Raw genomic sequence first — 12508 nt, 5'->3', positions numbered from 1 at the left:
ATCTTTGAAAGACAGGGTCCTGAAAAAGGGACGTTTCTTTTTTTGCTGAGTTTATAAGTATTCACCCCCTTTGTTATGGCAAGCCTAAATAAGTACAGGAGTCAGAATTTTCTTAACAAGTCACATAATAAGTTGCATGGACTCACTCGGTGTGCAATAATAGGGGTTAACATGATTTATTTATGACTACCGCCTCTCTGTACCCCACACATACAATTATCTGTAAGATACCTCAATTGAGTAGTGTATTTCAAGAACAGAGTCAACCACAAAGACCAGTGAGCTTTTCCAATGCCCCACAAAGAAGGGCACCAATTGGCAGAAGGGTAAACATTGAAAAAGCAGACAAGGAATATCCCTTTGAGCATGGTACATTTATTAATTAGGCTTTATATGGTGTATCAATACACCCAGTCACTACAAAGATACAGGTGTCCTGCCTAACAGAGTTGCTGCTGAGGAAGGAAACAGCTCAGGGAGGCCAATGGTGATTTTAAAACAGTTACAGAGTTGAATGGCTGTGATGAGAGAAAACTGAGGATGGATCAACAACATCGTAGTTACTTCACAATACTAACCTAAATGACAGAGTGAAAAGAAGGAAGCCTGTACAGAATAAAAATATTCCAAAACAAGCACTCTGTTCGCAACAAGACACTAAAGAAATACTACAAAGAATGTGGCAAAGGAATGCACTTTTTGGGAGACAAAATTCACCTTTCAGCAGGACAATAATCTAAAATCTATACTGCAGATGCTTACCAAGAAGACAGTGAATGTTTCTGAGTGGCGCTAGTTACAGTTTTGACTTAAATGTGCTTGGAAATATTTGGCAAGACTTGAAAATGAATGTTTAGGAATGATCATCAACCAACTTCACAGAGCTTAGAAAATAATAAAATGGGCAAATATTGCACAATCCAGGTGTGCAAAGCTCTCAGAAACGTACCAAAAAAGATTAACAGCTGTAGTCGCTGCCAAAAGTGTTTCTAACATGTATTGACTCAGGGGGGTGAGTAATTATCTACTGAAGTTAGTGTTTAATTTTTCATTAATAACAGATTAGAATTTTTCTTCCAGTCATTGCGCTAACGCTAGTTAGCATTGGCTCACAAAACCACCTCTTACTTCCTTCATACTGGACACAGAGACATAAAAATGGTATCCATGAGTTCAACTGACTCTTGGGAAGTATATAAAAGTCCTCATTGCCAAAATCCAAAAGTATCCCTTTAATATATGAATACATTAACACGGTATTAACTTACCAACTTTCTCTGGATCGGACACTGCTATATGCATGTCAAAGATGTCACCACTATCGTCCTCTTCAATCTACAAGGAAACAAAGTCAGAAAAATAAAATGAAAGTCGCACTCTCAACCTCTCCCTGCAGTGAACCTTTTATGCTACCAATGTTTTGGAGGCTAACATTGGTGGTATTAAAAGTCCACCTTGACCTTTGTGTTATGAGAACGCTCCACGGTGAAGTTTCCCCTAGGTATAGATCTAGGATCAGGATCTCCTCCCTCAATACTAATCTTAACCATTATTTTGGAAAATCCAAAACTGGCCCAAGATCAGTGTCTAGGGCCAACTTAACCCTACTACTTACCTCATCCAAGGATCTCTCAAACATCTCAGCGGTGCCCAGGCCCATCCTGGGGGTGAGCATAGCTGTGGGGGTGATTGGGGTGATGGCCGGAGATGGACCGTCCGACAGGATGGGCTCCCTCTCTGGGCTGTCCAGAGAAACCTCCTCTGTTGCTTCTGAAATACAAAGAATCGAGAACAATACAAACAACAAAACACTCCACTGAGAAACACAATACAAGTGATGACTCCAAATGGAAAGGGAAACACTTGGGGAATTATGGTATTCATGTACTGCTACTGTTTTACCTTCGAAGAGCGTAATACACAATCTTCAGAGTTAATGGTTTCTTTTTAAAGGGATAGTTCACCCAAATTATACATTTATTATTAGCATTTCTCGTTTCATGTCCAAATCATCTTACAATAACTTTATTGAGCTACACAATGAATTTTAGACACTTTGGGATGACTTGGACATGAAATGTGAAAATTGTGGATATTCCATTTGATAATCAATCACTTTTTGACCGCACACATTTTATTTGAACAAAACTTACCATACCTATTTGCCCATGGTAGAAAGTGAATTTTTGGACCTGAATGCCAAAACATTTAGGAGATAGAGGAGCTCAAGGTTTACCCATTTTGCATAACCTACCATGACCATCCATGTCTTCATCACTGGAAATGATAAACGGTTGAGGTTGAGTTATCAAACAATTTGATCATTCCTTTAAAAAAAAGTGTTTTTATATAAAAATATCATTTAACGTCAATTATCTAAAAACGCATAAACCAAAAAAAATAAGATTTTTCGCATATGTTGTAGCGTCGACCCTATTTTACATAATCTGAGGTGTTGTGCCCGCCATCAGTTGAGACACAGCATACTCTTGAATACAGGGTGGGTGTCATTTGATATTATGAAAGGTGTCCCACAGGGGTCGATTTTAGGTCCTGTACTTTTTACTGTTTATATAAACAATATTGGTCTCTCTGCAGAAATGTTTTACATACACATATAAACAAATGACACTGTTGTGTATGCTATTGCCCCCACCCATTTGACAAGGCTCTTTCAGATGTTCTATCAGCCTTTATTGCCATGCAGAAAGCCTTTCCTGAACTGAAATTGGTACTAAATGCAGGTAAAACCAAGTATATGTTATCTGATTATTTATGCATAAACATTGGATGGTGCCCTCATTGATCATATCCCGCTTATCTATCTGGGCATATGGATTGATGTTTATCTTTCAAAAAGCATGTTGATGAGTTAGTTAAGAAATTAAGAATTAAAATGGGCTTATTTTATAGGAATAGGTCATGCCTTTCATTAAACAGCAGAAAACAAATCATTCAGTCGAAATTCATTCTGGCATTTGACTATGGCGATATCGTCTATATGAATGCAGCTGCCACTGTATTGAAGCCATTGGACAGTTTATCATAGCACACTACACTTTATTACTGGCGATAGGTTCAGTACACATCAATGCATTCTGTATCAGAGAGTAGGCTGGCCCTCTCTTAAGTCTTATAGATCAATGCACTGCTCTCTTTCTGTTTATAAAGCCCTCTTGTGCAAACTTCCACCGTACCCAACTTAATTGTTAAACAAGGCAAAAGTAAACATGTCGTCCCATACGAATGATGCAGCTCCCCCCCTTGGGCCAATTAGTGACAATTATTCAAATAGAATGAGAGAGAGAAAAAAACTATTAAATCTGCAATTCCGGGGGCCAAGCAGGCCATAGTCAAACTTAAGCCACCATGTGGTCAATCGTAGTAACCTTGGGATTGACTTTCCATCATTGTGCAAAGTTTCATGACAAAAGACCAGGCGGTTATGTAGTGTCATCAAATCATATCAGAAGGAAGAGAAACAGCATTTTATCAAATAAATCTAGCCCCTCCCCCATCGTGGGGGACAAAAAAATAGAATGTGCGGAAAATCTAATGGGCAGAGATTGTAGGTCCTTATGGGAAACGTGTTGCTCATGAGGGGCTGCATAGACTACATGACCAAAGGTATGTGGACACCTGCTCGTCGAATATCTCATTCCAAAATCATGGGCGTTAATATGGAGGTGGTCCCCCCTTTGCTGCTATAACATGCTTCACTCTTCTGGGAAGGCTTTACACTAGATGTTGGAACATTGCTGCGGGGACTTGCTTCAGCCACAAGAGCATTAGTGAGGATGGGCACTGATGTTGGGTGATTAGGCCTGGCTCGCAGTCGGCGTTGCAATTCATCCCAAAGGTGTTCGATGGGGTTGAGGTCAGGGCTCTGTGCAGGCCAGTCAAGTTCTTCCACACCGATCTCGACAACCAATTTTGTATGGACCTCGCTTTGTGCACGGGGGCATTGTCATGCTGAAACAGGAAAGGGCCTTCCCCAAACTGCATTTATTTGTATTTATTAGGGTTCCCCATTAACTGCTGCCAAGGCAGCAGCTACTCTTCCTGGGGTCCAAACACATTAAGGCACTGACATTATATATAAAACAAAAGATAAAACAGTAAATTATATAACATTGTTACACCACTACATATCTACAACACAAAATGTATGATACCACCATACAACAATATTACAATGTACAGTGGGGAAAAAAAGTATTTAGTCAGCCACCAATTGTGCAAGTTCTCCCACTTAAAAAGATGAGGCCTGTAATTTTCATCATAGGTACACGTCAACTATGACAGACAAAATGAGAAGAAAATTCCAGAAAATCACATTGTAGGATTTTTTATGAATTTATTTGCAAATTATGGTGGAAAATAAGTATTTGGTCAATAACAAAAGTTTCTCAATACTTTGTTATATACCCTTTGTTGGCAATGACACAGGTCAAACGTTTTCTGTAAGTCTTCACAAGGTTTTCACACACTGTTGCTGGTATTTTGGCCCATTCCTCCATGCAGACCTCCTCTAGAGCAGTGATGTTTTGGGGCTGTCGCTGGGCAACACAGACTTTCAACTCCCTCCAAAGATTTTCTATGGGGTTGAGATCTGGAGACTGGCTAGGCCACTCCAGGACCTTGAAATGCTTCGTTGCCCGGGCAGTGTGTTTGGGATCATTGTCATGCTGAAAGACCCAGCCATGTTTCATCTTCAATGCCCTTGCTGATGGAAGGAGGTTTTCACTCAAAATCTCACGATACATGGCCACATTCATTCTTTCCTTTAAAACGGATCAGTCGTCCTGGTCCCTTTGCAGAAAAACAGCCCCAAAGCATGATGTTTCCACCCCCATGCTTCACAGTAGGTATGGTGTTCTTTGGATGCAACTCAGCATTCTTTGTCCTCCAAACACGACGAGTTGAGTTTTTACCAAAAAGTTATATTTTGGTTTCATCTGACCATATGACATTCTCCCAATCCTCTTCTGGATCATCCAAATGCACTCTAGCAAACTTCAGACGGGCCTGGACATGTACTGGCTTAAGCAGTGGGACACGTCTGGCACTGCAGGATTTGAGTCCCTGGCGGCGTAGTGTGTACTGTGGTCCTCTGTAGCTCAGCTGGTAGAGCACGGCGCTTGTAACGCCAAGGTAGTGGGTTCGATCCCCGGGACCACCCATACACAAAAAATGTATGCACACATGACTGTAAGTCGCTTTGGATAAAAGCGTCTGCTAAATGGCATATTATTATTATTATTATTATTTACTGATGGTAGGCTTTGTTACTTTGGTCCCAGCTCTCTGCAGGTCATTCATTAGGTCACCCCGTGTGGTTCTGGGATCTTGTGATCATTTTGACCCCACGGGGTGAGATCTTGCGTGGAGCCCCAGATAGAGGTAGATTATCAGTGGTCTTGTATGTCTTTCATTTCCTAATAATTGCTCCCACAGTTGATTTCTTCAAACCAAGCTGCTTACCTATTGCAGATTCAGTCTTCCCAGCCTGGTGCAGGTCTACAATTTTGTTTCTGGTGTCCTTTGACAGCTCTTTGGTCTTGGCCATAGTGGAATTTGGAGTGTGACTGTTTGAGGTTGTGGACAGGTGTCTTTTATACTGATAACAAGTTCAAACAGGTGCCATTAATACAGGTAACAAGTGGAGGACAGAGGTGCCTCTTACAGAAGAAGTTACAGGTCTGTGAGAGCCAGAAATCTAGCTTGTTTGTAGGTGACCAAATACTTATTTTCCACCATAATTTGCAAATAAATTCATAAAAAATCCTACAATGTGATTTGGATTGGTCTGTCATAGGTAAAGTGTACCTATGATGAAAATTACAGGCCTCTCTCATCTTTTTAAGTGGGAAAACTTGTACAATTGGTGGCTGACTAAATACTTTTTTCCCCCACTGTACGTGTGTGTAGAGCGCATGTGCTAGCACCCATGTGCGTATGTGTGTCTGTACCTGTGTGTGTCTCTTCACAGTCCTCATTGTTCCATAAGGTGTATTTTCTTCTGTTTTTAAAATCTGATTCTACTGCTTGCATCAGTTACCGGATGTGGAATAGAGTTCCATGTAGTCATGGCTCTATGTCTCTATGGCATGTCTTGTGGGGTATGCATGGGTGTCCGAGCTGTGTGCTAGTAGTTTAAAAACAGACAGCTCGGTGCATTCAGCTTGTCAACACTTCTTACAAAAACATGTAGTGATGAAGTAAATGTCTCCTCCATTTTGAGCCATGAGAGATTGACAAGCATATCATTAATGTTAGCTCTCTGTGTACATTTAAGGGCCAGCCGTGCTGCCCTGTTCTGAGCCAATTTTAATTTTCCTAAGTCCCTCTTTGTGGCACCTGACCACACGACTGAACAGTAGTCCAGGAGTGACAAAACTAGGGCCTGTAGGATGCTTTATTATGGACAGACTTCTCCCCATGTTAGCTATTGTTGTATCAACATGCTTTGACCATGACAGTTTACAATCCAGGGTTACTTCAAGCAGTTTAGTCACCTCAACTTGCTCAATTTCCACATTATTTATTACAAGATTGAGTTGAGGTTTAGAGTTTAGTGAATGATTTATCCCAAATACAATGCTTTTAGTTTTTGAAATATTTAGGACTAACTTATTCCTTGCCACCCATTCTGAAACTAACTGCAGCTCTTTGTTAAGTGTTGCAGTCATTTCAGTCGCTGTAGTAGCTGACGTGTATAGTGTAGAGTCATCCGCATTCACATACGTTTTTCCAGCAGCAGACTATGATTAATAATGTAAAAAGCTGCACTGAAGTCTAACAAAACAGCCCCCACATTGTTTTTATCATCAATTTCTCTCAGCCAATCAGTCATTTGTGTAAGTGCGGTGCTTGTTGAATGTCCTTCCCTATAAGAGTGCTGAAAGTCTGTTGTCAATTGTTTACGGTAACATACCATTGTATCTGGTCAAAAAAAAAATCCCAAAAGTTTACTTAGGGTTGGTAACAGGCTGATTGGTCGGCAATTTGAGCCAGTAAAGGGGGCTTAACTATTCTTAGGTAGCGGAATGACTTTTGCTTCCCTCTAGGCCTGAGGGAACACACTTTCTAGAAGGCTTAAATTGAAGTTATGGCAAAAAGCAGTGGCAACATCGTCCGCTATTCACCTCAGTAACTTTCCATCCAAGTTGTCAGACCCCTGTGGCATGTCATTGTTGATAGACCATTTTTCACCTCTTCCACACTCACTTTACAGAATTCAAAATTACAATGCTTGTCTTTCATCATTTTATCAGTTATACATGGATGTGTAGTGTCAGCGTTTGTTGCTGGCATGTCATGCCTAAATATGCTAATCTTGCCAATGAAAAAATCATTAAAGTAATTGCCAATTTCAGCGGGTTTTGTGATGAACAAGCCATCTGATTCAATGGATGGTACTCCAGAGCTTTTTACTATCATTCTTTATATAATTTATTTGTTTCATAGTATAGTTTCTTCTTCTTTTTATTCAGTTTAGTCACATGATTTCTCAATTTGCAGTACGTTTGCCAATCAGTTGTGCAGCCAGACTGTTGCCACAAAGTTGGAAGCACAGAATCATCTAGAATGTCATTGTATGCTGTAGCGTTAAGATTTCCCTTCACTGGAACTATGGGGGGGGGCTAGCCCGAACCACGGAAAACAGACCCAGACCATTATACCTCCTCCACCAAACTTTACAGTTGGCACTATGCATTGGGGCAGGTAGCGTTTTCCTGGCATCCGCCAAACCCGAATTCGTCTGTCGGACTGCCAGATAGTGACGTGTGATTCATCACTCCAGGGAACGCGTTTCCACTGCTCCAGAGTCCAATGGCGGCGAGCTTTACACCACTCCAGCCGACGCTTGGCATTGTGCATGGTGATCTTAGGCTTGTGTGTGGCTGCTCGGCCATGGAAAGCAATTTCATGAAGCTCCCGACGAACAGTTATTGTGCTGACTTGCTTCCAGAGGCAGTTTGGAACTTGGTAGTGAGTGTTGCAACCGAGGACAGACGATTTTTACGCGCTACACGCTTCAGCGGTCCCATTCTGTGAGCTTGTGTGGTCTACCACTTTGTGGCTGTGCCGTTGTTGCTCCTAGACGTTTCCACTTCACAATAACAGCACTTACAGTTGACCGGGGCAGCGCTAGCTGACTTGTTGGAAAGGTGGCATCCTGTGACTGTGCCACGTTGAAGTGTTTCAGCCACACCCGTTGCTGCCACCTGTCAGCAACGGGTGTGGCTGAAATAGCCGAATCCACTAATTTGAAGGGGTGTCCGCATACTTTTGTATATATAGTGTATGTACGAAATTACATGACTGTAGCTCAAACGGGGCAGGAGAAATGCTTGTTCAAAGTTTGGTGGGAGACAGTCTAATTTGCTGAAATTCTAACGGGCGGAACTTATAGGTCCTTATAGGACACGATGCTCATAAGGGGCTGCATATACATACAACATATCCTGACTGTAGCTCAAACAGGACAGGAGATATGCTTGTTCAAAGTTCAGTTGATTACTATAGCACCCCCTTGGGCCAATCAGAGTAATTTTGTAAATGCTGGATCTCTATGGCAAGACGCATCATTCACCCAAGTTTAGTCAAAATCAGGCCAGTGGTGTCTTAGATAGCTCTTGTGGGGGACAATTAGAGACATACTGTACGAGGGATGGCGCACAGCGCATATAAGCCTGGAATATCAACGTTTCAAAGTTGGCCTTAGTGGGAGTGACCATAGAATTCTATGGGAGTGACCTACTGAGTAAAGTATTTGTCACCATTTAATTTTAGCAAATCACACGACTGAGGCGTGAGGAGGGTTAGGGAGAAGGTGTTGTGGGAGATGATTGGTTGGTAGATTAAGGGCAATTCCATGGTACCGTAATTATGCTCAGACTCAGATTTTTTTACTTTAGAAATGTATGCCAACCAAAATCCATTGATATGAAAATGTAAAAACCATACAACTATGCACAAAGACTACTTTTAACAATTTACACAGAAAGTTTGATAAAAACACTTGAAGAACAGTACACATGCAAAGTTTGGTAACAGAATGACAGTTTGTGCTGTTGGCGCCGTCATTCTGTTAACAAACTGTGCAGATGCACTGTTGTTCAAGTAAATATGTTTTTGTAAACTTGTGTAAATTGTTAAAAGTAGTCCTTGTGCATAGCTTTTTTGCATTTGAATTTATAAAAAAAAAAAATGTTTGCAAGAAATTGTAAAATAGTTTAACAACCCTGTTTGTGAGCTTTAAAAAGAAACTCAACCGTTTATCTTTTACAGTGATGAAGACATGGATGTCTCATGGTAAGGTGGGGTATGCAGAATAGGTCAAATTTGAGCACCTCTATTCCCTAAATGTTTTGGCATTCAGTTACTTTCGGACCACTTCTACCATGGGCAAATATGTATAAAATGTTTCGTTCAAATCAAAAGGGCTGCAGTCAAAAAGTGATATCCACTTGGATTGGTTTTGCGCCATAAATGCAAAAAAGACAGTGACCAGGTAAACAAAACCAAAAAGCAAAGATTGGTGTCTTATCTTCCATAGACTGCTTACAGCAGGGGTAGGCAACCCTGGTCCTGGAGTGCCGCAGGCGCTTCATGTTTTTGAAGACCAGGTGTGTTGAATTTAGGCAATCACTGAACTGATCAATTAGCTCAGTTGGTCAGGTGTGGTGCCTAGTTGGAACAAAATCCCGCAGTACCTGCAGCACTCCAGGAACAGGGTTGCCTATCCCCGGCATAAAGGGTAAGGAAACCAATAGGACATTTTGTAATTTGGGTTAACTATCCCTTTAATAATTGAGTTAAGAGGATAATTGTTTAATCAGAGGTGATGGAATACCTGCAAACAGATCCTCTGGGTCATCATCTAATGAAATGTCTTCTTGCTTAGGTCCATTGGAGTTTGTACTGATGCCTTCTGCAGGCATGCTGGCTGGGTCTGGAGATGAGGGTTCTGGAGACTGCAGAAAAGCACAAACGTAATAAAAAGTCCAAAAAATCGTATCAGTTAAGACTAATTTTATTAGGTGCACATAGGCCTAGATAAAAGGATAAACCAATGCTAAATGTCAACTTAAAAACCAATGAATTTCAGTATAGGCCTATTATGGGACATGTGAAATGTTGGAAACAAACTAGCATACGGGCCTACTGGAACTAAGTAGAAAAAACTAACTGTTGCATGTCCTCAGATGACAACATTTTTATTTTATTGGAAAGTAACACAAAAACCATGTGTCAGCTTCCAATGAAATATATGAGCAGCCATACTGTAAAAAGGAGGAATCATAATGGGCAGTAAAATAAAACATTAACCTAAATAGGCCTACATGAATACATAACAAACCAATAACTAGTGTTTTAAACACACAGTTTCACTCCAGTCAAGATTAAGCTTATTACAATTTTCTATTGTTTTAAATGAATTTAAAGGCGCAATATGCAGAAAACACTCTGTAATTTCCTGGTTGCTAAAATTCTAGTAGTTTGCCTAATTTCAGTTTGTGACAAAACAAGCCATGTATAATGTAGAGAATCATTGTACCATCTAAACCGCAGTGAAATATATTTCCAATAACCAAAAATATTGTATTTTCAGTTTGTGTACAAAACCGAAAGTAAAAGATGCAAAAACGAAACTTAAGAACGAGAAGCATAGAAATAGCACACATCAGAAAGACACCTCGTCACAATTCAAGAACACTTTAGAGTGTACGTAAATAAAAGCTGAGCTAAGGAGAAAAGAGGAAGTGGGACTGATAATGGGACGTTTCCTCCACCTACTACTCAGCACAGGATAAGAGAAAAGCCAGGAAACTCTCCTTGGCATCAATGTATGTTTGCTGCTGAGTTCAAAATCAAAGTTCACCTCAGGCAAAAAAGAACAGCAGCAAAACCTTATGCCTCGATCACACTTAAAGCGTCATTGCGCAAAATGGTATGCAGCATGATCTGGATGTGTGCAGCAAAAGTTCGACATTCACGGAATTACGCTGTAGGTGTAACATGTTATTGAGGCAGTCTAACACCTCGATCACACCTACAGTGTCATTGCATTTTGGGGCAGGGGGAGGGGGCAGAGGTCAATAGAGACTCCACTTAACCTTAGTCCACTCCACTTAAAAGTGCAGAAAGAGGTCCACTTAGTTAATGTGTATGCTCATCATTGTTCATTTGTTTATTGGAAAATTTCAAGGACCATCTATGCAATAAATGCACACCTGACTTACACCTGTAAATTCACAGCTCACAAGGGAAATGTATGACTGACGCAACAGGAATGGAGAGATTATAGTCTACATTTCAGAGGGAGTCAACTTCTAGGATTGGGCTAGTGCACTCTCCCATAATTGGTGATACTCCAAAAAGATATTTGGTATAGTTTGTAGAATATTAGGCCTTTAGCATTTTGCAACTAAGAGCGTAAGACTCTGTTAAATAACTAAAATGTCAAATGTAAATTGCACAACAATGAATTCAGCTAAAGTCCAAGCTAATGTTTGTACAACTCCATGAGTGTCCCATTTGTTAGTTTATTCCATTTAAATAAATAAAATGAAATGAAAATTGACTCATTTAAAATGTGCCACACCTGTGATGATCACCTGATCTACAGAAAACCCGAAAACAGTTAACAGCGCAGACATTATGCGTTTTTCTGACGCAGGGCTGAATCTCAAGAACAAACCCACTCCCAGTATGCGTTTTTGGCCATCATCAGGATAGTGAGCTGGCTACAAATGATCATTCATGATTATAATAAACTGTAGTGGCTACTTTGTTGCATTATTTTCATTTAAAGAAAATAACGCCCGAAGCACAACCGTTTCATAAACCTAGCAATATCTAGCTCACAACAACTGAAGGTCGCCTGACTTACTTGTAGTCTAGTACTGTATCAATGAGCATCAAGCCCCTAGCTGCTTTTATACGTCGGCCTCGGATCACTCTTACCTCTAGCGTAGTGACAGTACTGACAAAAAGGCCTTCTCCATCTTCTATCTCCCTGAAGTCAGTCTGTCCTGCATCTCCCAGTGGTGGAGGTTCCATCTCCGCAGCCATCTTCCTTTAGCAATAATATCCGAGTAAGAAAACAATCGACAGAAAGGAGTCAGGAGGTTTGCGAGCTGTCATGTGACTCACAGGAACAGTTTAGTCAGAGAGGAAGAGGCGAAGCGAGAGCATTTACTCCGCCCAAAATCCGTCTGCGTGAGATAAGCCCTTTTTTGTATGGAGGTATATGAGAGAGTGTCGAATAACGTGAGGCTTATTTGATCGAATAGAAGTTTGTAACAGAAGACTGTTACAAATGTACTGATATAAGTGAATGTACGTGGCATTACGGCAACTCTGAGAAAAACGACCACCACAGTTGTGCCTGTTGTTCACACGTGTATCTGACCTCTCATTGGCTAGAATGGTCCCCCCTGTCTCGCCTGCCTTTAATTATTGAGGACATATGAACGTATGTTCATTGTTAGAGCGG

The 12508-nt window shown here is 40.8% G+C and overlaps 1 protein-coding gene across 1 annotated transcript in view; it reads right to left on the bottom strand.

Annotated features, from left to right (window-relative positions):
- snx2 (sorting nexin 2) overlaps positions 1-12169 on the bottom strand; it is a 28980-nt gene extending 16811 nt beyond the window's left edge. Inside the window, exons 1-4 of the mRNA XM_084177338.1 lie at positions 11977-12169; positions 9863-9983; positions 1616-1770; positions 1269-1335 (exon numbers count right to left, since the gene is read on the bottom strand). Of these exons, the coding sequence (XP_084033464.1) occupies positions 1269-1335; positions 1616-1770; positions 9863-9983; positions 11977-12084 (451 nt within the window). The 5' untranslated portion in view covers positions 12085-12169. The remainder of the gene's footprint in view (positions 1-1268; positions 1336-1615; positions 1771-9862; positions 9984-11976) is intronic.
- Between the last annotated feature and the right edge of the window lie 339 nt (positions 12170-12508).

The sequence above is a fragment of the Coregonus lavaretus genome (assembly GCF_964263955.1).
Source record: "Coregonus lavaretus genome assembly, chromosome: 14".
NCBI lineage: Eukaryota > Metazoa > Chordata > Actinopteri > Salmoniformes > Salmonidae > Coregonus > Coregonus lavaretus.
The sequence above is the reverse complement of the archived record's forward strand: the minus strand, read 5'-3'. Positions and strand labels throughout refer to the sequence as shown.